General features: G+C 43.6%; 1 protein-coding gene across 3 annotated transcripts in view; it reads right to left on the minus strand.

Annotated features, from left to right (window-relative positions):
- abcc3 (ATP-binding cassette, sub-family C (CFTR/MRP), member 3) overlaps positions 1–24158 on the minus strand; it is a 35230-nt gene extending 11072 nt beyond the window's left edge. For all 3 annotated transcript variants that reach the window (XM_028987973.1, XM_028987974.1, XM_028987975.1), the window contains exons 1-21: positions 23869–24158; positions 12964–13140; positions 12390–12515; positions 12103–12243; positions 11811–11936; positions 11676–11737; positions 11472–11603; positions 9346–9561; positions 8195–8372; positions 7419–7580; positions 7123–7215; positions 6545–6748; positions 5479–5625; positions 5145–5232; positions 4904–4970; positions 3738–3864; positions 3325–3501; positions 2767–2934; positions 2201–2384; positions 789–897; positions 537–693 (exon numbers count right to left, since the gene is read on the minus strand). In XM_028987973.1, the coding sequence (XP_028843806.1) occupies positions 537–693; positions 789–897; positions 2201–2384; positions 2767–2934; positions 3325–3501; positions 3738–3864; positions 4904–4970; positions 5145–5232; positions 5479–5625; positions 6545–6748; positions 7123–7215; positions 7419–7580; positions 8195–8372; positions 9346–9561; positions 11472–11603; positions 11676–11737; positions 11811–11936; positions 12103–12243; positions 12390–12515; positions 12964–13140; positions 23869–23904 (2877 nt within the window). In that variant the 5' untranslated portion in view covers positions 23905–24158. The remainder of the gene's footprint in view (positions 1–536; positions 694–788; positions 898–2200; positions 2385–2766; positions 2935–3324; positions 3502–3737; positions 3865–4903; positions 4971–5144; positions 5233–5478; positions 5626–6544; positions 6749–7122; positions 7216–7418; positions 7581–8194; positions 8373–9345; positions 9562–11471; positions 11604–11675; positions 11738–11810; positions 11937–12102; positions 12244–12389; positions 12516–12963; positions 13141–23868) is intronic.
- Positions 24159–26101: the final 1943 nt, after the last annotated feature.

Raw genomic sequence — 26101 nt, forward strand, 5'->3', positions numbered from 1 at the left:
AGTCGCTCTGGATAAGGCCGTATGATAAATACTGTAAATGTCTAACGCTTGTTGGGATTTTGGCAGAAATAAATGCTAAGAAAGCGCACACTGGTGCTGACCACCCATGTGGATGCATCCAATAAGGCATTAAACTGACGCCACAAAAACACCTGGTTCAGGCTTTAAATCATTTATCTGACATATATTAAAACATAATGTGAAGTACAGAAGAAGAATTGGTGGGATGCATCGTGATGCATAAATAATCGAGGCATTGATAATCATAACTGTATTGAATTGTGAGACCAGTGAAGGTTCACGCTTTATTGGCCACCAAACAGGAATGAATGAAGCCGACTGGTCCAGAATGCAAAGGCCTATCTTGTTTTCAGTCACAGCTCATCAGTCTCTACTGGTTGCCCAGGGTCAACTTTAAAAGGCTCTGATCCCTTAGCCAGTCTCTAAACACTCTGGCATGCCCAAATTTACCTGACTTTCATAGTGCAGATATGACGCAACTTTCACTGTGTCCACAGTAGACACTGTTTTCTTACCCGGCCCGTCTCGGTGGTCTCAGCCTGGATCAGTTTGTCCACTTTGGACTCCTCCTTCTCCTTTTTCGGCTCCGCCGGCTTCCTCTCGCTGCAGCGCCGAATGCGGACAGACTTGGCGCGGGGGTTATCCCCTTCTGCTGACATGATGCTTATTTGCCTGAAGGGGACAAATCCGAAGAAAGAGGTGATTCGCTCATTCACTCACACACAGTTCAGAGTTCAGAGAACTAAATGAAACAGTTGGCTGGATACCTGATGAACTGTCTACGGGTCTCGTTGACCACAGGCTCATTGTCCACCATGTCAGTATGATTACTGAGAGTATCATCAAGAAACATGTCCTCTTCGTCCAAAAGGGCCACTTAGAAACAACCAGATCAGCATAAGATTCCCTCACAAAATCCCATAACATTAATGCAGTTCAACCCGGAGCTATTGTAGGTCTCATGGTCTTCAATCAAAGACCAAATGTTAAAGTGCATGCAACAATTAGCATAGCCTTACGTTTACATTTACAGCACTGTCAGGGACTGATCCCGGAGGGGGTAAAGTGAAAGTGAAGTGATTGTCACATGTGATACACAGCAGCACAGCACACGGTGCACACAGTGAAATGTGTCCTCTGCATTTAACCCATCACCCTTGGTGAACAGTGGGCAGCCATGACAGGTGCCCGGGGAGCAGTGTGTGGGGACGGTGCTTTGCTCAGTGTCACCTCAGTGGCACCTTGGCAGATCGGGATTCGAACCGGCAACCTTCTGATTACGGGGCCATTTCCTTTACCGCTAGGCCACCACTGCTGGCTCTGCAGTTTGGGCCGGAATTTTTGTTGTGCTTGTGTTGCCCATTATCCTGATTATGTGCAGCTGTACCAGCCTGGTTAAATGTACGTCTTTTGTGCCATGTCCTCGTCAGGTTCTGTGTAATAAACCCCCGTTTGTCGTAAGCCGTGCAAATGTGTTCATCTGTTCACCTTGACTCTGTGACGCCCTTATACTATGATAGTAAGTGGGGTTTGAACCTGGGACTTTGTGTTCTTCTGGTTCATAGGTGAGTGTCTAACCTACTAGGTACTACCCCCATTATGAAATGCAGATCTCTCTCTCTAGTGTAAATATGTTTCACTGGTATTCACACAACTGTTCACTGTACAATAATTGCATGCAATATCTTATTGCAAATAGGCAAAGTGTACATATGTTATGAGAAAAAAGTTGTGTCACACACGATTCTATACACAAACTCTGTAAAACGTTTAAAATTAATCCACACATTCGCTTGTCACTGTTTAACATTTTGGGATTTTGGCAGAAATTCATGCCAAGAAAATGTTGCATGCAGTGTTTATTTGACGCCATCTGAACACGTAAACGACTGATTGCAATGAGCAGAAAAGCAGCAGTCTGCGAAGCAAAAAAAATGCCTGGTTCAGACGCCCGTGTGAACAAGGCCTTAACTCTCACCTCACTGATGTTTTTGAAAACATAATGTGAAGTAATGTAGAAAAAGTGATGGGATGTATCAATAATTGAAGCAATGACAATCGTAATTGAATCGAATTGTGAGACCAGTGAAGAGACCACCTCTATGTAAACTCGCAGCATTCTGTAGCATTCAGCATGTAAAATCTATTCATTTTATTATGAGCCCAACAGCAAATTTACCTGTGGCATCCTCCTCCTCGATGATGTCATCTAGAGAGTAGTTCCTCAGGAACTCTGCAAAGGCACCATTCTGGTTGAGTAGGTCCTGGTAGGAGCCCATCTCTGAAACGCAGCCATCTACCATCACCATGATGTTGTCCACCTGGGGCAGGAAGCTGATGCCGTGGGTCACCAGGATCCGTGTCTGCAGGGTACACAAGTTCACACTGATCTTACTGACTTTATTTTATTAAATGAAACAAACACTAATTGCAGCCATATAGACATCGGGAGTCTGAATTCAAAGGTTCTTTCTCATTGTCCTACTGACACCATGTACTAAATGTTAATCCTAATTAGATAATCCCAATCTTGAGAGAAAATGAAGTATTGAGCTTTTGGTCATAAAAAATTAAGTTTTTTATTGTACAAATATAAATAGGTTTAAAAATAAAGAGATCTCCAGTTTAACACTACATGGAAAACTAACTCTATCCTAAAATCATATATATTTCAAGCCACATTTTTAGTGAATGAATAGATTTTTTCAATGCATTATTTTAATTCAATTTAACACAAGATGTTACCTTTTCCTGCAGCGCCCCCTGTGGACCAATGACATGGTCAAATATGTGCTTGGCAACGTGGGCGTCCACAGCAGACAGAGGGTCGTCTAGCAGATAGACATCTGCCTCGCTGTAGAGGGCACGTGCCAGGCTGACACGCTGCCTCTGTCCACCCGAGAGGTTGATGCCCTGGAGAAGATACACCATTACAGTTGCATTTTACTTCTTTCAAATAAACAAGCATGAAAGAAATTCCACATATCAAGATCCAAATGAAATCGATTTAAGAAAGACAGGATACCATCAGAGCTAAGGATGGATAAACAAATTTATACAGCACTTAGAGTTTAATGTATGTATTTATATTCTTTAAATATATGACACTTTTTCCAACCAGTGTCAGTGAAGAGTTTTTCAGTGAAGAAATTATGTGATTTTCTATTTAGTTTATGCAGCAAAAAAAAACTGCTTGCACTTAAGTTTTTCCATTTTGTGCTACCATCATGTGTTGCATCATGGGTCACTGAACCCGACTATGTATGAGAACTGAAAGAAATTAGAGATGCCATTTAAGCAGACCTTCTCTCCAATCTCAGTCTGGTCTCCACCGGGTAGGACCTCCAGGTCTGGGGTGAGAGCACAAGCTTCCAGGATGGAGCAATACTTCTGTTCCACATACGGCTTCCCAAACAGAATGTTGTCCCTTAGTGTGGCATTCTGAATCCAAGCCTGCTGTGGTACGTACGCTACTGATCCCTGAAAAAAAGAGCAATATTATAATTAATATTATAATATTATCACCTCTTCACACCACTTGCAAACTCATTTTTATGCTGATTTTATGCTAACCACTGTGATGAAATTCTTTAAAACATTAACAGATATTCATGGAATATTACAAATATTTCAGAAAATTCCATGTTTCCTGCGTTAATTATTCGTTATTGCCCCATATTGTTGACCCTGGTCTGCCTGTATGTGAGTATCCATACCTTCACAGAGATCTGCCCTTCCAGCCTCTCCATCTCCCCCAACAGGGCAGACACCAATGAGGACTTCCCACAGCCAACAGGACCAACAACGGCCAGCAGTGAACCCTGGGGCACCATCACGTTAATACTGGACACACGGTGACAAAACATCTCAGTGATTTAAATGCCCTTAACCAAAGCACCTGACTGCATGGAGATATAATAATTCGTACCCAAAGGGGCACAGAGATGTGGATTAAGTCTCATTAATGCACATTACAGAGGCATCTGCAGACCCTCAACACCAATACACAAATGCATTCTTCTGATGATGCCCTGCCACCCTGGTCTCTGCTAAATAGGTTACATTCAGTCACCTGCAAAGAAACTATTCTGGCCAACTAAATATTTAGTAGTTACAATGTTTTGGTTGATCTGTGCATCACGGTTCAGTCAAGGTCTTCAACAGAATTGTTTGATTCTACTTAAAGGTCCCCTATTATGAAATGTCACTTTGTGAGATTATTTAACATTATGAGTTCCCTTGGCCTGTCTGCAGTGGCTACAAATGGCGGTTGGTGTGAAGAGAGGTTTGGTCATTCTGCTTCACTGTTTAGAGAGTGGCCGCTTAGGCGGTCGGGATCTGGAATTTGGCCCCTTATGTCATCATGAGAGGAAAGGTTACCTCCCGTTTCTCATGCTTTGTCCACAAAAACAGAATTTCCCACCCCTCCCCTAAAAAAGTGACACCAAAGACCGTCATGGCTCTGAAGAACCAGTGGGTTAATTAAATGTTTTTTTCGGCATGACTTCCTGTTTGCACCAAGCATTGTGGTTGGTGAACGGTGTTGATGACGTCATTCCTCACTTCTATTGGTCGCTCTCGTCCTCGTCCCACCTCTCTCCTCCTCATTAACATTTAAAGCTACAGGCCCCGAAAAGGTGCATCCTGGGGAAATCTCATTGTGGGACTGGATCAAAGTGGCGGTAATTCTGCACCAAGGCTGAATCTCAAAAACCGACTTCAGATACAGTATAAGGGGACCACTAAGACCTATAAAAAATTAATAACAGGGGACTTTTAATAAAAGGAACCATTTGATGACAGAAGCAGTTCCATTGTAAAGACAGTTACAGTTACAGTTAGTGTAATGTGTGCAATGAATGGAAGGGGATGATGGTCCTACTTGTGAAGAGTAGCTGAGTCTTGTTTTGCCCACGAAAATTTTCCATTAATGACACTCAGAGCATGCTCTGTAAAGGGCAGAGGCAAGTCAAAACCATCAGATGGACATGAAAATTAGGACACGCTACCTTTGATAATTGAAATGAAAAGTTCATTCAGCAAAACCAAACCCTCAGGATGACTCATGAGAAATCATCCTAGAAAATTTTAAAGATAACAGCGGGAAGTGAGTCCTTTCAGACCTGAAGTAGGTTGCTTCCTGTCCACTGCATCGGGGTCCAGCTCATCGTGACTCAGGAAAGCCTGGATGCGCTTCAGCGAGACGCTGGTCTGCACAGTTAGGAATGCAGAAAACAAAACAGTGTGACGTTCAAAACCGGTTCCTTTTTTGTCCTTACAGAATACTCAATGGGGCAGGAATGAGACTGTATAAACATTTAAAACCACAAGAACATCGAGACTGACTCATCCACACTGCAGATCTGCTGTTTCACACTACGAACGTGTTTTTGTAAGGAAGCTGATCTGTAGATGAGGACGGGGGGGGGGGGGGGGGGGGGGGGGGGGGGGTCTTACTTGCACAATGCTGCTGATGACCTGAGGCAACATGTTCAGCGGGAACCTCAGAATGTTAAAAAGAGACAGAGACACAAAGGCCTTCTCAGCATCTAAAACGTTCTTCTCATCAACCGACACAAACACAGCAAATGATGTCAAGGCAACCTGAAAAGACAGGAAAAGGGTGATGAGATGAAATTCTCTATTTTTGAATACATGCTTTCCGCACAGTATTAAAGCACAAGATGACAGACTAAACCAAAGTAGGCAATTCATGGGAATATTAAAAAAAATTAATTTTGTGGTTGTAGCCTGATGGCTAACACACTTGCCTATGAACCAGAAGACCACAAAGTCCCAGGTTCAAATCCCACTTACTAACATTGTGTCCCTGAGTAAGACAATTAGCCGTGAGTGTCTCCAGGGACTGTTCCTGTAACTACTGATTGTAGGGCGCTCTGGATAAGGGCATCTGATAAATGCCATACATGTAAATGTAACAGTCACACTGCCTACCAATCAGTCACATTATGTTCACTGTGGTCACAGAGGAATACAGTTTCATTGCACTATGCTCTTGTTCTGAGATGTAAATGTTCTGTGAGCTCACCTGAACCTTGAACCTTGCATTTCAAAGCTGTAGCAAAAGTTCAACTAGACAGTTACAGAGAAGAAACTGTGACAGAGCTGCAATTTTATCCCTCAAGAAAAAAGCTCATAAAGTGAAGTGTATATTAAGTGATTGTAATTGTGAAACACTGCAGCACAGCACACGGTGACACAACGAAATGTGTCCTCTGCATTTAACCATCACTGTAAGTGAGCAGTCGGCAGCCATGAAAGGAGCCCGGGGAGCAGCGTGTGGGGACGGAACTTTGCTCAGTGGCACCTCAGTGGCACCTTAGCGGTTCGGGAGTTGAACCAGACAGGATACGATTGGTTAGTTCCTTGGGAAGGACTGGTTTGTGTGAACTGCTTGCTCCTCAGTGCAAGGTGTGGGAGCTAGAGTTCCGCTTTTGGTTCTCAACATATCGGCTGTGGGTTAGTGGGTAAAAAAAAGAGACGTGGCTGAAAGTAAGCTTACTAAGAAGGGAGCGCTGGTCCAGGCCATGATGGATAGTGCACTGAGGTAGGCTGTTTTGCGAAGCACATTAAGCTCCTTCTGTCTGATTTCCAGAACCTTCCCCTTGAAGGACTTCTCCCAGGCATAAAGTTTCAAGACCTTGATGCCATTCAGGATCTCGTTCATCAACTTGATACGGGCATCTTTGTACTGCATCTGCTCCACCTTCAAGAAAGAACAAAACACACAATTCCTATTTAACACATACTTTGTTTACTGTTATTTTACAGATAATGTATAATGCTCATCCCTATCATAATCCATACGAGCCAGCTTTAACAGCAGGTAGTTTATGCTGTACCTGTGTGGCCTGATATTAAAACAATTTCCTCCGGAATAAATAAAGTTTTTCATGAAGTCCTGAACATGAAGTCCAAAACAGAACATCAGACCAGCATTGTCCCGATTATGTTTTTCATTCAATCAAGGTCATTTGTGCTCCACCACTGCATTTTGTAATTTAAACAGCAACTAATAGGGTGACCACATCATATATCATATTTTTAGTATAATCAATGGTGTTTTATCAGTTGACTCACCTGGTATGCCCTGGTCTTCATAGCAATTGCTGCATTTAAGGGGATGAGAAGTACCATGACAGCAACTCCAGCCAGAACTGACGGACCCAGATTCTATCAAAAATGGAGACGAGCAATAGTACAAATAGCATGACTGATAATGACTGTTACTACTGTCATTAGTATTTATGTGCCTCTGACATGCATGGAGCCAGTTCTCATATCAAACAGCATCAAATAATACGTGTTTGAGTCTGGATTTGTTATTGCTGCACTTTCAGTAAAATATATTCTGAAGAAAAACTAGACACAATTACCTGCCACAGGAAGGAGAGTGCCAGTATGATCTGCAACGGGGCGGACCACAGCATGTTGAGAAACGTGGTGAGGTCCATGAATCGCTGAGCATCCACGGACATCAGATTCACCACTTCACCCACAGTCGATGAGCGCTTCGCTGCATTTGTGATGACGAGGGACTGAACGTATAATCCAGAGTGTTTGGTCATTAATTTGCATCATCACCATGGTCTTTCTTTGAAACATTCATTAACACCCACTTTGATTTCACACATGTTCATATTGACAACTGGCCACTGTCCCTTCTTACATTTTTCATCCATAACTAGGTAACAAATAAGTACGCAAATTGCAGTGGGTGACAGACACAACAATGTCAAAATTCACACACTAATGCAAGTAATACAATACAGCTTGTGGTAGGAACATAGACAACTGCTATAAGTGGGATGTGTGTGTGTGTACATGCACAGTGTGCATCACCATCAATTGTTAAGAGCTTAACTGGTAAAGAATGAATCTTCTTCTCGAATGGTGAATACTCTGAGGAAGTGTGCACTTTTATGGATTCCAGTAATCCATAAGAATGGCCACATAACCTGGTTCTTGTGCAATGAAAGTCATGATAAATTACTTAAAGAGGATAAACTCTGTCCGAGAGAAGGATGTAATGTTGTTACTGTGACCATTCTGCAGGGTGTGGGGTTTCAACCCATTTCCTGCTTTAGTGGCCTAAATGAGAAGGCGCACAGGGGATCTCGAGTGTCCTAATCGGCCACCATTTGCCACGCACCTTTCTGTAGATGGCTCCTATGAGGGCAGTGCGAAGGCGCATGCCAGTGACAAAGCAGTACTGGAAGTGCTGGTGCAGGATGATGGTCTGCAGGATGGCGGTGCCAAACATGAGGAAGGCCAGAGAGAATCCCCACCACGACGGCGCTCCCTCCTGCTTCGTGAAGGAAATCAACATCCTGGCCACGCAACAAAAACACTGTAGTCAGTCCGCAGCAATAAATAACACGCTTTACAGAAAAATTCACACGAGGTCTGGTACATTTCTGCAACTGTTCTGTTCTTCCATGCAACAATTATCACATTCAAAGCCAAACTCAAGTTCAAGGACACATCTTATCTTATTCCCAATCTTTTACGCTCAACGTGTTCCTTCATGGGGACGGAGGTTATCTAGACAGCAAGAGAAATGAATGCTCACATGCTTTCTTTGCATTGCAAAGCAGCGTTGAAAGTTATTAATGAGCATGAACACAAAGAGCAAACAGGGACCCTGGACACACAGGCACAGTAAAACTCTGTTGACATGACGTGACATTGCCTCTGGATGTGCTGCATTTCCTGAAACAAATACAAATGACCACACATGTGCCAGCCACAGACAGATGGCAAGATAAGCCACAGACACAGAGTTGCGTCCTTGTTACAGCCTTCTCTTGACGCTTAAAGGGAAACTAGAACATCTGTGCACCTAAAAATGAGTTGGAATCAAGAATGGCATTACAGCCTTCATAAAGCCCAATAAAATGTATGTATTTCACGGTTTTCATTCACACCAAGCTAACCAATACACTTCAGTCCCAATTCATATTTGATTCTCAACATCGGCCATTTTTGTGCTCTCATGTCTCCATATTTCACATGGGCTGTTATCAAAAGCAACAAATTGTTTTCTTAAGCTTCCATGATTACCGCACCCTAGTGTTAAAGAGGCTAATGCACAGCAATTTATGCTGCTTCCTGATAAAGAGTTCTGGGTTCCTGTTTTCTAAAAGACTGCAGGTTGGGCAAGCAGGAAGGTCCGAGTCTGAGTAGTAGGACGGTGAGGTCCTTTTGGAGGTGGTAAGACAGACGTGGGGGTATCTGTGATGTCCTGGTGTACACATGTGGCGTGGTGATTCGAGTGCTTGAATGGGGAGAGCCAATTCTCACCTGAGCAGCTGAGGGTTGATGAAAGTGATGAGGTCCTGCAGTAGTTTGTAGGCAGAGCCAATCAGAAAGTATGGCCCGAAGGCCCGGATCAGCGAGTAGAGGAACGAGGGCTGTGGCGAGCCAGGCTGTTTGGACAAGAGGACCTCCACCTCTTCTGGGGCTCCGCCCACGTGGTTTTTCTCTGTGCCAGTAGTTTTAGAGTACTGAGCCTGAGCACTAGACAAAGACAAACGAAAAAAATCCCAGAAATGTTTGAACCACAATAAAAAAAACAAGTCATATCCCCATAAAATACATCCTCAGCGCTTCCACAAGTAAATTCATTAATTTGGGGCAGTGCTGGCCTGGCGAGGTCAAGTAAGGAAATCGGAATCGGATTTCCCGTAATCGAAGGTTGCCGGTTCGAGCTGCCATGGTGCCACTGAGGTGCCACTGAGCAAAGCGCCGTCCCCACACACTGCTCCCCAGGCGCCTGTCATGGCTGCCCACTGCTCACCAAGGGTTAAAAGCATTTCGTTGAGTGCACCATGTGCTGTGCTTTACAATGACAATCACTTCACTTTTACTATTTTACTAAATCAAGAAAAAAATATACAATTTTTTTTTTTGATGGCAGCATATGACACTCTTGGTTTTTCTGACCACCTTAAATTATAAACTGAGGATGGTTTACCGCTGTTCTAAAAGAGAACTTGTTCAATGCCAGTTATGATTATGCCAGTAGTGTGCAAATCAGCCTGAAGAATATGAGTCATGAAACATAATATATATAATTTATTTTGTCCCTAATCAAGTCTCATAATGATATCACGTTTCACTGCAACTGTGAATAAGGAAGTCCAGACAATAACTGCTGCGAGGTACAGTAAGAAGAGAACCGTAAATCTGTGAGTGAGTGTGGGCAGTAGGTCAGAGTTCAGGGAACACGCCCATTTTCACTGTCAAGCGAGTAAAGAAATGTGTGTTTGCCCAAACGCTCCCATTTCCAAGCCGTGGGGAGCCTCGTTGTGAGAAGCTTTTTTCCGTGACTGCCTTTTTTCCCAGACTGCCCTGCGCCGGCAAAGCTACTAAAACAGAGCCCTGGGAGAGCGGCAAGGATTAACTTCCCCCCTTTACATATCTGTACACCGCAGCTTTTACTGCATGTACTGCACCAAAATTCAAATCTTTTGCTTTCCTTTCTCCATTTTGCATAGTTTCACTCCCTCTTTCTGGGTTATTGCAGGGTAGGAGGTCACAGTACAAAAGCATCCAAAGTTACGGTTTATTTGATTTGATCAGCTTTGTGTTTTTAAAAGTTTAGGATTACAGTTAGGACTGTAGTTGTGTTTGGCTGCCTGCCTTCATTTTAGTTTTAGTGTAGTCTTTGCATCAAGCTGTCATTTTAGGTTTTATTAGTCTTACTCACATCCAGACTCATTTTAGTCAAGTTCCAGGAGACTAAAAGTCTCAACATTTTAGTCTTATTTTAGTCAGAGTTATCCATGACTATTTTAGTCTAGTTTTAGTCAACAAAAACTGAATACATTTCAGTATAGTTTTTATATATTTTTTTCAAACCCATTAAAACAACGTTATCTTATTATTATATCATCGTTACCTTATAGACTCTACATTCATTCCATCAGCCGCATTTCTCCCTGTGTTTTTCGACACACAGTCTGTTTTCTTTTCCACTTCATTGTAAAGAAAGTGCTTCCCAGCCACCTGCTAACCCACCCCAATATGTCTATGACCCATTAGTGCCACGAGTAAGTGATCCTTAATCATCAGTGCAAACAGTTGGGAGACTGAAAATAGAAAAACTGAAAGAAATAACATCTCGTCTCGTTGTCGTCAACAAAAATGAAGAGATATTTTAGTATAGTTTTATTTTGTAAACCAGATTTAGTCTCGTTTTATTCGTCAACAATATTACATGATATATTTTGTTACAGTTATCAGCAATATCAGCATTTACGTTGCGTCTTGTCTTGTCAGGTCAAAAAGGTTCATTGACAAAGATATTTTGTCATAAACTAGGTCTGACTAATGTTTTATAAGAAATGGAGCGTCATATCTGTTGTGTCACATCAAACAAAGAACACTGTGACTGTAGACGTCACATAGATCTGTGGAATATGTACCTTTTCGCTTTGGTCTTTTCCACATCCCACTCTTTGAGCAGCTGTGGGACAACGACTTCCGAAGTGTCCTGCTTGTTCAGTGACCACAAGTGCTTTGTCTCCAGGGGTGACCGGTATCCTTGAATAGCCAGCCTGTGGCACAGGAAGTGAATTATCAGCACATGTGTTCCATCAGGGAAGATGGTTTTCATTAAAGCATAGCACCTTGTAAACCACCAGAAGGTCATGGTGGAGAGGAACCCTGCTGTGGACTCCGGGCAAGGATTCTGCGAGGAGGGAGCAAAAATGACTTAAATGCCCCAAACATACCATCTTTTATTTATGAATGATTTTCCTTACGGGATCTGTGACCACGTCAGAGAAGAGTGGCGGCTTCTCATTGAAGCAGGACAGAATGAGCTCTGCAACAATCAGTGCAAAGTAAATGTAGAATGTGGTGAACCTCAGCTGATCCGGGACGCCGTTCTGAAAGAGGAAGCAGAAGAACCCTGCAGATTTCTCCATGTTTTAAAGAGATTTCTAAAGACACTCTCAGACACTGAGCAACTACCGCTGGCAACACTACAGCAGGCTCCAGACAAAGCTGTCTCCAACATGACATTCTGTGGATGCTTCTGACACACACACACACCTGGTGACCAGCAGCACGGATGATCTTTGAACGGAAGGGTACGATGGCACAGAGGACGGACAGGGCCCAGAAAATGAAGAGCACTCCGGACGACTGCACCCCACGGAGGCGCTCAAACTGGATCAGGAAGGTGGCCAGCAGCTGGTGTCCACACACACATTCATATGAGGGGCGTTCAGGATGTCACACACACACGATGTTTTAAAAACAGTGATGAGTGATGGGGGGTCTGAAACCCTCTGACTGCTAAACCAAACCCTGAGGTTATGCAGGTCACTCACACCTACCATCGTCATGCCAACCACCAGCGGTGTAACATAGTAAATAGGGGGCTTGTGGCTTTCCTGGTGCATTTCATGAAAGGTCGCAAAGAGGTCAGTCCAGCACATGACCCAGAGGATAAAACCTAAGGCCTGTACAGAGAAAAGTAGAACATGCATGCAATCAATCAGTCAAATATAGATAATGACCTGACCACATTATGACACAATACATTACAAAATACATACTTAAGATTTAGTAATAAATATAAGATAAAGAAATATAAAGAAATATAAATGTTATTGGACGTCATCTGAAGGTGAAGCCGGCCGAACGCGGACGCTTTAGAAAACATAGGTGTTCAGTCCGCGCAAACCTGATGCCACAAACGCCAGCACCCGCTTCAGACTTTAAGGCTCATCTCACTGATGTATTTGAAAACATAATGCAAAATAATGTACAAAGGTTTATGGAATGCATCAACAATCGAGGCATTGATAATCGTAAACGAATCGAATCCCAAAACCAGTGAAGGTTATTGTCACAATACCTGTTTTTTGTGTGTGTGGGTCACATTTATCACGTGGAAGGTGATCTTACTGTTTTGATTCGGTTTAAAATGGACATCATGATGTAGCCCCTGTTGTTCCTCTTGAGGTAGAGAGTGTAGAAGGGAAGTACCAGCCACAGGTAAATGCATGGCATCCATGACAGCACGCTCATCTGAAAGCATTCTGGGAGGTCGGGGTGGTTCGTGTACAGCGTCAGGTTTGGGTCCTGCAGAGGAATAGAAAGACACAGTAAAATCATGAATATAAACATAAGAATACATAAATTCTGCTTGTTATGCATATAATATTAGGTCAGCGCTACCCTAGCAAAGTAATTTATTATAATTTTTCCTTCTTGCGTACTCTGACAGATTGCTGTTTCCAAAAAGCCTCTACAGCAAGACGATGAAGGCTTCAGACCCTGAATACTTGACACATGACCCTCTAAAGCACAGAAAAGTGTAACTAAACTGGGAAAAAACAACATTTTATTACATTTTATTACTTGCAAGTGTCTCTTGATTGTACGGATTGTGTATTTTATGCACCGGTAGAGATCTGTGGCTGTGAATGTGGCGAGTGCCAGGAACAATAATCCACTGGACAGTGCCGTTGTGTTAGCTGAGCAGTTTTTCCATGCTGATAATCATATCTAAATGATCCTGAAAAGCTTTTTCCGCTGCACTGCACCCAACGTCCACAGCACACCTAAAACAAACACTCCTGCCACATTACGCTGATATAGTGACATTATAACGATGCCCATCAATGAGATTTGCCTCAAGGTTCAAGTTCAATTGTAATAAACAAATGATTACTGTAATTATTAAATTACGATTAGGACATGCTTGCGTTTTGCATGGAAACATACTTTACTTGGTTAATCTGCTTTCCTTGAGAGGTCACAAAAAACAAATGCAAAACAATAAAATAAAATGCAATATTCAGACGGAAGCCTTCAGACATGTTTTGACTGCATTCAGACACTAAATTCATCTCTGCATTACAATACAATAATCCTGGTCATCTTTTCCAACTGCACACATTGACACAGACAAAACTGGACGTGCTGGCTGTTAAATGTTATCCATTTTATTATTTTATGTTAACTGGGAAATGTATCAAGCCACAGACAGGCACACGCATACACACACACACACACACACACAGCAGAAGATAAACACAGCTGCTGAAGTTTGATACCACGCCCTGTATGTGTGAAACTCATGCAGGGGCAGGTGGGTGCATTAAGCCAATAAATATTTATCAGCACTTTATAACAAATATTTGTGATCTAGAGGTCTTTTCAATTCCATGCCATTCTGCAGAAATAATGGTGAAATTATAGGTGTGTGTTTAAATGAGGTGTGTGTGTGTGTGTGCGGCCTCTGGGGCGGGGGGAGTGCCGTGTGATTGACTGCTTGCTCTTCTTTATCATGAGATCGGCCCGCAGCGCGCTGGAGACCATCTGCTGCTCCGACCCACCCTCAAACATCTACCCCACCTCCCCCTGCTGCTGCTAATGCAGGCTGCAGCAGCACCAGCGCCGCCCTGTTTACATGACATTACATTAGGCAGAAGAGACGCGGCAGCCCAGCTTCAGGGAGCTTTCAGGCAAGCTCATTACTCAAACTACGCCGAAAGCATCCTCGGTCATTCCTGAATGTCCCATATTGCCCAAGTAATTCCATTAGCAATGTGATTCTTTGTTTTACTACGCTAGGAAAAAAAAAAGCTCTGATAATCTAATCTGCAGAGCTGCTGGCAGAAAGCTGGAGGCAGGGAGACGTCTGCTGTGAGCGTGTGTTTATGCACGGATATTATATCATGCACACACTCAGACTTGGTTGCGCTTTCTTTTAACATTAAAAGGTGGAATGGGCATATTTTAAAAAAACAGTACGCCATTTCCATCTTAACGTCAAGTAATGACAGGTCACTTTTTTACAATGTGTAATAAGGAGTCGGTAGGAACCCTGTCACCGTCGACATGAGATCCTAATTTCATGGCTATTTCATCTGAATCAGATGAGGGTAAACATCCATAGATGTTCATTAGTGAATATTTTTACTGTGTTTCCTGGTATTAATATAGAATATTATTTGAATAGCAGTCCTGCATTTGCATACGCTCAGAGGAAACGAGCCCAGGATGTAATTACAGCTGATGCACGGAGAGAAGGAGCAAGAGGAGTGGAGACGCTGCTGAAACTAATCTGCCTGAACATATAACAGCCAGGCCACAGAACCTGGCATGAAGCTGCTTCACAAAACCACCATGTCTGTTTAAGAGTTTTGCTGGGAGCTGTGCATCAATATTACGATTCTGACAGTCGTATCGTGTTAAATCCCACATGGCACCATTATTGACACAGTGTAGTATCCCGCATGACAGCTTTATGATGTTCTGTTGCACAATCCATTTTATACAACTCTCCCATAAGACTTTCATCTGTACAGTCTTCAGAGACAAGATGCCATTTTAAACGTCTCACCAGCCCAACAAAGAACTAAGCATGTTTTGCGCCTTTAGCTGACAAACGCTTGTCATTAACGCGGTAAAAGCTCAGGTAGATCGAAGTGGTTAAGGAAGCGGCCCCGTAATCAGAAGGTTGCTGGTTCGAATCCTGATCCGCCAAGGTGCCACTGGGGTGCCACTGAGCAAAGCACCGTCCCCACACACTGCTCCCCGGGTGCCTGTCATGGCTGCCCACTGCTCACTCAGGGTTAAATGCAGGGGACAAATTTCACTGTGTGCACCATGTGCTGTGCTGCTGTGTATCACAAGTGACAAACACTTAACTTTATTAAGCAGTAGGATCAAGTCACACTAAATGGTGGTGGGTTGGTAGGAGCCTAGTGGGTGAGACACTCGCCTGTGAACCAGAAGACCAAAAAGTCCCAGGTTCAAACCCCATTTACTACCATTGTGTCCCTGAGCAAGACACTTAAATTAAAAACTAAATGACAAGTTCCTGTTTCAAGTGTCCATGGGTGACTCACGATGCCTCCGCTCTGGATGTGGCAGGTCTGCAGTCCAGCATTAGCCGCTATGGTCCTCCAGATGTAGCTTGTATATCTTTCTCTATGCTGTCAGTCGACTGAACCGAACAGTCCCGCTGATAATCTGCCACGTTAAAATCGGTGGATAATTGCATTTCTTGAATATCAAGCAAATTGCGACAAGTGTTATAATTGATCATAATTATTATTATTATAATAAACTGAAACAAGTGAACGTGTAAATGCCTTTAAGGTTACAAAATCTTTTAGGGGGTTTGGGGTGAGGATTTGATCTCATGATCTCATTTACAGATTGTCAAGGTGACAAGACGCAGGCATGTGACTAACAAAAAAGGGGATTTAATAATAAAACACAACGACCAATGACAGAACGAGGACACGATACTGAAGGCATCCATTTATACACACAGACACAGATGCACACAATAAGGAAATCAGGAACCAGGAGCTGGAGAACTGGCCTTGACACAGATATTACCCATACACCAAAAAAAAAATATTGCAGTGAAATACGTGGAATTCCCACAGTGACGATAAAATAGAGGTTCTTCATCCGAATCCAATGATGCCGTGCAGACATTTCCACTTTTACTCAGATTATTATATTAACGACGGGACCCTGAAGGGGGCTGCGTCTGCACACATCATCTGGGCTCTCTGGGACAGTGATTGAGCAGATGATTGCTTCAGATCAGGACCATGGATAGCAATGGTTCATTTCCAAAGCATCAACTTTGAGCATGCTGTCACTAACCAGCCAATCAAAAAAGGGCCGACACAATAGCCAATCAGAAAACCGCAGTATTGTATTGGGGTAAATACAACCACTAACGAAAATGCACCCTGGAATTCTTTGCCTGATTCTGCTGCTTGTAACCGACTTTGCACATTTATTATTCATTTCACTAGTTTAGCGCTGTCTGCCTCATTTTTGTCTACATGTTTTAGTTAAATGCTACTCTTGCACTGCCCGTGTCCCCTGTTTGCACTTTATTTAGCCCAGTTTGCCTGTCACATGTGCACTTTATGTCAGTGTGCAACTTTGTTTAATTGTTCAAATGTTGCATGTAGCACCAGGTTCCATAGAAACACTGTTTCATTACACTATGTAATTTCGTTGTTTCCATCATTAGGAGTTCTGAGCTTCACTTTAAATCATCTTCTGCTTAAATGTTTCAACAAATTCACAACTTAAGTGGTGTTAGAGAATGTCGCACAGATAATATACATCAGTTTTTCAATGCTGAGAGTCTGAAGGCTAAACTTTTACAGCCTGTTCACTGACAGCACCTGTTCAGATCAAACAGTCATGTATCAAATCTTTTCTTCCGCAATTCTGCGCAATTAATAACACTAATATTAAAATTAGCGTAGAAACAGCCCCATTCCTTGGGCACCCCCCTTCTAATCCCCTGACAATGGACCGGATGGGGAGGGGCAGGGGCGGGCATGTCATTCTTGCCCGTCTTCAAAACGTGGGAGCCCTGCACTGTGCTGCCCTGTGCTGCTGAATTCTTCCTGTGCTCCCGATCCGACTACAGCACCGCGTTCCTATTTTTCGCTCTTCCATTTAGTGACTTTTCACCTTTCTGAATCAAATAGAAAACCCTGTAATCGCCACGCCTTGCTAAATGGGTGTTGCAGATCTGCGATCTCTGGTCAGATAAGGTTTAAGGGGTCAGTATAAAAGTGTGCTTGTTTTTTTCAGCCGAGGCCTTGTGACATGGGAGACAAGGGTCTCGTGGTTTCTTCTGATTCTGCTGAATCAGGCTCCGCATACAGGAAGTCCGGTAGCAGGAAATGGAATATGTGTGTGTGTTGGGGTACAGCGCAATTTTACTTTTCTCACTATTGACGGGACACCGATCTGAACCAAAGTGCATTGGCGGGCGGGGCGGATGGCGGGGCATTTGGGCCAACACACCCTAGTTTCCATAAAGACAGAGGAGTAGGAAACTGGATCCGCCTCCTACGCCTTCATACCATGTGTGTCACTGAGCAAATACTCCGTTGTGAAACGCACAGTGGAGTAGTGGAGTGAGCTGCTCAGTGAATAAACGGCTTAAAGATAAGAGTATGCCACGCCTTAAAAAGTCCTCACACCCCACCTCACTTCAGGCTGTACTGAGTCCGAAACGTCACACCTGCGCCTTGCTGTAAAGTCACATGAACTGCAGTGCAGTGAGCCAGTCCGTCGGCTCAGGGAGATTTGTCCCCAAGGACTTTGGAGGTCGAAAGTAGCCGAAGCAGGGAGAGAAGTCAACGTGATTAGCCGTGATTAAACCAGCACCGCTCTACAGACCACAGAAACCAAACTGCCACGCCTGTACTTGTGAAAGCATCGTTTTCCCTGTTCAGGTGAAATATGTGGCCACACACTCTTAGACACAATTTCCACCGTATTTGCAACAAGCATAATGAGGTTCAGTGCTAATGTGAACGTTAATATTTTATAAACATGTTGAATTAGTTGGTTTGTAAATGTTGCTTGTACTCCAGCACTATACAGTGTACATTTTAAAATAAGCCTCCAGCAGCCTTGCTGTGGTAAAAAAGTGTGTAACTTTAATGTCCTTTAATGCACTCATCATTAGATTTGAATCTCATTCCTGAGCACATAGGTGTATAAAACAGAACTTTCAGCCTGCATCAAGTGATTACACACTCAAAAAAAAATTTTGTTGGGAAAACTTAATTCAATGATGACACCCATTTCCACACATTTGAATGACACTATTTGAAACTATATAGACCAAACAGAAGGGTCCTATTTGCCTGCCTTAGTTTCAAATAGCATCATTCATAGGTGTCAATGTCAGGATTGACTGCAGCTGGGCTCATCACCTGTACCCAATTCTGACAATGCATAAAAGCCGGAGATTTCCGCCCCTTCGGAATCTCCGGCATTTTCGTGAACTCGGTCATGAACTTGACTTCCGTTAGTGAATGTGTTTATGTTTTGAGTTCGGGCAATCGCCACACGCCTGCGGGTTCGTTTATGTTCTTTTCTTAAGTTAAATTGTTTTCGGCCACCGCGCCACTGTTTATTTGTTTATTTGTTTATTTTAGAATAAAACTCCCTTCCCAGCATGTCACACCTCTGCGCTTCCTTCCCCCGTCAGTCCGTAGTCGTGACAGTCATAATTGAATTAAGTTAATCCAACAAATCATATTTTGAGTGCATCTGTGCTAAAGGTTCATTTTCAGTTGTTCAATATTCGGTTTTGTATTATACATCAGCCATTCGTCGGCCTGCTCTCATTTTGTCTGCCGAATAACCCATCCCTGCAACAAACTCAAGACGTGCAAAGACCGAGCAGATTGGCAACTTCAGTTGATATCACCTCTCCATGAGAACTGATGTTGCGAGACATCACATACCACGCAACCTGGATTGGGACCAGGAATCTCGGACATCCACGAACGAGAACATAGGGGACTTTTTAACACTTTTTAACCGAGTAAATGATCCTCTTTGCCGTCGTCAGTGACAGCAACCAATGTTTAACTTAACAGCAGAGCGGTAATCTGGACACAGCAGCACTGTGCATAAACACATAGTAATAATAAAAATAATAACAATAATAATAATAATATATATATTTAAACACACACACACAAACACACAGACACAACCAAGAATACTCTACATTCATTCCAGTGGCCGAGTTTCTTTTCCACTTCGTTGTAAAGTGGAAACTGATAACCCACCACCGTATCTACGACCCACCACAAGCATCCTGATATCTAAATAATACGCAAATCAGGCTGGATGAAGTGATGTCATCTGTGCGACACAGGAGACAGAAATACTGTATAAAACAGGCAATTAAACAAGAGGAAATAATGTCCTTATTTTAGTATAGTTTTAGTATAGTTTTTATTTTCTAAACCATATTTAGTCCTTTTTTCTCAGTGATGATATTATATTAGGGCTGCAACTAACGATTATTTTAATAATCGATTAATCTGACGATTATTTTATCGTAGAATCGGATAAAAAAAAAAAAAACATTCATTTCCAACCCTTAATTCAAAAACAGAATCAAATTTTGCACAGAAAGTGCACAAACATGTTGCTCCTTGAGCTGTTATAATAAAAATAAAATAAAAATGGACTAACAAAAAACATACACATCTATGCTTTACATCTGCCAAATATAGACTTTTTTTTTATAAAGTGCCACCTGAGCTACCAGAACAATAAATAATTTATAAAAATCAGAAAATTTAACAGGATTTGTTTGAATGTCAGAACTTGTTCTCTACACTACACTGCAGATGCACACACTCACAAACTCTCAAACTGACACACACATACACTGCAAAAAATGATTTTCTAAGTTAGTAGTTTTGTCCTGATTTCAGTCCAAATCTCTACAAAATCTTAAATCAAGATACATTTACTAGACACATGAAATAGCATAAGAAATTATGTCTTGTTTTCTGATAAAACATCTCAAAATTAAGTGAATGTTTGTTTGTTTAAAACAAGCAAAATTATCTTCCAATGGGGTAAGAAAACTAATCTTAATGAGATATAATCTCAAACAGAAGTTTTAAGCATCACTTAATTTTCTCATGCCATTTTTCTTGTCTAGTAATCTTGATTTAAGATTTTTTAGATATTTGGACTGGAAACGAGACAAAATTACTTGCAAAATTACTTGCAGTGTAGCTATACATGACAACAGATTGAAAAATGAATGTTCCAAAAAAACATGTCTTTAGTCTTTTAATGCAAAGTAACTATAGCACCCCTGCTTTACTACAGTTATTAACGCGCTAACGCTACCTTGTCATGCCTGTCAAGCTGGATGACGGGTAAACATTTACATTTACATTTACAGCATTTATCAGATGCCCTTATCCAGAGCGACTTACAATCAGTAGTTACAGGGACAGTCCCCCTGGAACAACTTAGGGTTAAGTGTCTTGCTCAGGGACACAATAGGCGAGTCGTCCACGCGGAGACGCAGAGAACAGTCCGAACGCTGTTTCATCCCCCCTCCACACCTGTAGGTGGTGCTGTAAGTCCCCGTCTAGTTCTCCTCCGCGGCGAGTTAAACACCAGCACCAGGGACATTACGTTCCTCACTTCAAAACGGAACAAAAGTAGGATTCTGTAGTGACTTACCCTGCTGCTGAACTCCCTTCCTCCTCCTCAAACACTCCAACATGTTTGCGTTTCAGGTGCTGGATCATTGCCGTGGTCCCGTGCCGTGCCATGTCGCTTTTGCATATTTTTGCGCAGATTTCTCTGCCTCCGCCATGTATCTGTCCTCTACCTCCGCTTGTTTTTTGTTTTTTTTGCTCCACGCTGTCTATGAGGCGCCAAACTCTGCTTAATAATAAAGTAATAAAGTGAAGTGATTGTCACATGTGATACACAGCAGCACAGCACACGGTGCACACAGTGAAATTTGTCCTCTGCATTTAACCCATCACCCTGAGTGAGCAGTGGGCAGCCATGACCGGCGCCCCGGGAGCAGTGTGTGGGGACGGTGCTTTGCTCAGTGGCACCTCAGTGGTACCTTGGCGGATCGGGATTCGAACCGGCAACCTTCTGATTACGGGGTCGCTTCCTTAACCGCTAGGCCACCACTGCCCCCGTGCTTGAATCTGTGCGCGAGAGAGACCAAGTGTGTTCACTACGCTCCGCGCTCAAATAAAGTTTTTTTTTAATAATCAAACGTCTCCGCGTCGCGCGACATAACGAATCGATTAGGAAATTCGTTGCCAACTCTTTTAGTAATCGATTTTTAACGATTCAGTCGATTCGTTGTTGCAGCCCTATATTATATGATATATTTCGTTATAGTTAGCGTCACATGACCAGAATTTATGTCTCGTCTTGGTCACATAAAGGTTCGATGATGACGATAATTCGTTGTTTTTATAAATGGCTCTGCAACAATGGGATGGTCTGAGCAATCTGAGCCCGTCTGTGTGGCACTTAATGCAGAGAGAATTAACACCCCGAGCCGAGCACCAGTGCCTTACACGCGCTGAGCCCTTTTTCCAGGAACGAGGAAGCCGGGCCTCCAAATGAACATAATGTGCTTTCACACATTTTTGATTGTGGTCACCACAGACTGCCTAGATCCCTGCAAGGTTTAAACCTTTTCAAGCATTTAAAAGAACAAAATGCTTAATTCAAATAGGATAAAGACAGAGCTCAGGGCAAAGTGGCACTTGTGGAAGGTGGCAGCATCATGAGCTGAATTTCAGCCACGGAAGGCGCCCGGGGAGCAGCGTGTGGGCACGGTACCTTGATCGCGGGTCAGCGTTTGAACCCGCAACCCTTGGGTTACGAGTCTGCTTCCTTACCCGCTGGGCCACCACTGGCCTACAAAATGAGTGATCCAGATAAGACTCATTAAACTTACGCTGCGTGTTCCGCTTTCTACCATCCACACACTGGTGCTCTGGACGCTGCATTTTATTTCAAAGATTCAAAATATCATTAATAATCTTGTTCACAAGTTACAAAAATTCAATATGACCAGCGCACCAGTTTCAGTCTCCAGTGTTGTACAGTTCCCAAGGGACTCTCTGCAAAATATTTATCCACTGTCGTAATTACCCTTGAGAATTCCTGTGTTTATAAGATCACTTTGCTGGTTACTATTAAGCTACGAACATACAGTACAGGCCAAAAGTTTGGACACACCTTCTCATCCAATGTGTTTTCTTTATTTTCATGACCATTTACGTTGGTAGATTCTCACTGAAGGCATCGAAACTATGAATGAGCACATGTGGAGTTATGTACTTAACAAAAAAAGGTGAAATAAGTGAAAACATGTTTTATATTCTAGTTTCTTTAAAATAGCCGCCCTTTGCTTTGATTACTGCTTTGCACTCTCCTGGCATTCTCTCGATGAGCTTCAAGAGGTCGTCACCTGAAATGTTTTTTTGTTAAGTACATAACTCCACATGTGTTCATTCATAGTTTTGATGCCTTCAGTGAGAAGAAAACACATTGAATGAGAAGGTGTGTCCAAACTTTTATCCTGTATTGTGTGTGTGTGTATGTGTGTGTGTGTGTGAGTGTGTGTGTGTGTGAGTATATATATATATATATATATATATATATATATATATATATATATATATACACACACACACACACACACACACACACACACACACACACACACACACACACACACAGAGAGAGAGAGAGAGAGAGAGAGAGAGACAGAGACTGTGGCCAGACCCCCCCCCCCACTTCTTCCATGTGTGTTTAGTGGGGAGCAGCATATATACACACCTCACAAACATTAACACAGAGACAACCACTCATGTAACACTTGGCGCGCTCAATGAAAAATGCTGCAAATGTCCCTAATAAATAGATTTTTTTTTTAAATGCCTGCATCTGCCCGCCAAGCGCACCTAAAATTTCCACAAAAAAGGGGTCTGATTTCAGTCACACAAAGAATGTGGGAACCGGCCCGACACGGTGTGCCTGGAAGGTCCGTGGTTAACAAAAGCGCGAAGAACTGGTGCTGCCACCAAACAATGTCATGCAAAATGTCCTTCTTTAAACCCCACAAGAGTGACATTCCTGGATGGACACTACTGTATCAGTGCGATTATTACATGATTATTAACAATAAATTATATCACCGCTCGCATGGGCCTTTGATGGAACAAAATCCCTCTGAGCAATTTGTAAATGTTCACTGTTAACAGCGACGAGGTGAATCTCGGTCTCCCACCGGCCCGACTTAAATAAAGGATGGAGGGAACACGCACACGAACACGAACACGCCCTCGCCGCGTCCCACGACGCGAAGCCCTGCTGGAAAGACGCCTGCTGCTGTGGCGCTGGGAAAGTGGTTTACAAGTCGAGTTGCGGGTTAGAAGAAGGCTTCGCGTCCAGCGGGACGGAGTGTAAGAGGGTCCCGGGACCGCGACTCACCCAGAAGGGGAACCTCCGTCCGCACAAGTGCTCCATGGTCTCCGGTGAAGGGATCCTCTGCGTCCAGATATAACGGCGTGTCGATATAAACGTGAAGAAGAAAGCGGCTCTTCCGCATTAAGAGGAAACGCGCGCTCGCGCGTTAATCTCGGCGCGTCGCGAACGGCGGGGAGAGTCTCGGGGAAGAAGTGGCGACGTGACGCCCCTCCTTGAACCGGGAGCGTGACGCTGAAACCCCCGCAGGGTCACGGCGGTGCCACGGACGCGCTGGAGCCCGTGGCCAGGGGTGGGTGGGCGGGGCCTGGATCCCCTTCAGGCTCCGCCCACCTACCGCGCTCCCCGACTCGGACTGAAGAGTGAGACCGCGCGGGGGCGCTCACACACACACACACACACGCACACACACCGACCTACTGACATTCTACAGAACCGACAATACACACACACAGCGACCTGCTCATCTTCTACAGAACCGACAGTACACACACACACACTGACCTGCTCATCTTCTACAGAACCGACAATACACACATACACACACACACACCTATCTACTGACATTCTACAGAACCGACAATACACACACAAAGCGACCTGCTCATCTTCTACAGAACCGACAATACACACACACACACACACACCGACCTGCTGACCTTCTACAGAAACAACAATACACACATACACACACACACACCGACCTACTGACATTCTACAGAACCGACAATACACACACACACAGCGACCTGCTCATCTTCTACAGAACCGACAATACACACACACACACACACACACCGACCTACTGACATTCTACAGAACCGACAATACACACACACAGCGACCTGCTCATCTTCTACAGAACCGACAATACACACACACACACACACCGACCTACTGACATTCTACAGAACCGACAATACACACACACACACACACACAGTGACCTGCTGACCTTCTACAGAACCGACAATACACACATACACACACACACCTATCTACTGACATTCTACAGAACCGACAATACACACACACACAGCGACCTGCTCATCTTCTACAGAACCGACAATACACACACACACACACACACACACCTACTGACATTCTACAGAACCGACAATACACACACACAGCGACCTGCTCATCTTCTACAGAACCGACAATACACACACACACACACCGACCTACTGACATTCTACAGAACCGACAATACACACACACAGCGACCTGCTCATCTTCTACAGAACCGACAATACACACACACACACACACACACACCGACCTGCTGACCTTCTACAGAACCGACAATACACACAAACACACCTATCTACTGACATTCTACAGAACCGACAATACACACACAAAGCGACCTGCTCATCTTCTACAGAACCGACAATACACACACACACACACACACCGACCTGCTGACCTTCTACAGAACCAACAATACACACATACACACACACACACCGACCTACTGACATTCTACAGAACCGACAATACACACACACAGCGACCTGCTCATCTTCTACAGAACCGACAATACACACACACACACACACACACCGACCTACTGACATTCTACAGAACCGACAATACACACACACAGCGACCTGCTCATCTTCTACAGAACCGACAATACACACACACACACACACCGACCTACTGACATTCTACAGAACCGACAATACACACACACACACACACAGTGACCTGCTGACCTTCTACAGAACCGACAATACACACATACACACACACACCTATCTACTGACATTCTACAGAACCGACAATACACACACACACAGCGACCTGCTCATCTTCTACAGAACCGACAATACACACACACACACACACACACACCTACTGACATTCTACAGAACCGACAATACACACACACAGCGACCTGCTCATCTTCTACAGAACCGACAATACACACACACACACACACACACCGACCTGCTGACCTTCTACAGAACCGACAATACACACACACAGCGACCTGCTCATCTTCTACAGAACCGACAATACACACACACACACACACACACACACCGACCTACTGACATTCTACAGAACCGACAATACACACACACACAGCGACCTGCTCATCTTCTACAGAACCGACAATACACACACACACACACACACACCGACCTACTGACATTCTACAGAACCGACAATACACACACACAGCGACCTGCTCATCTTCTACAGAACCGACAATACACACACACACACA

This window comes from Denticeps clupeoides, chromosome 8, assembly GCF_900700375.1.
Source record: "Denticeps clupeoides chromosome 8, fDenClu1.1, whole genome shotgun sequence".
NCBI classification, from domain to species: Eukaryota; Metazoa; Chordata; class Actinopteri; order Clupeiformes; family Denticipitidae; genus Denticeps; species Denticeps clupeoides.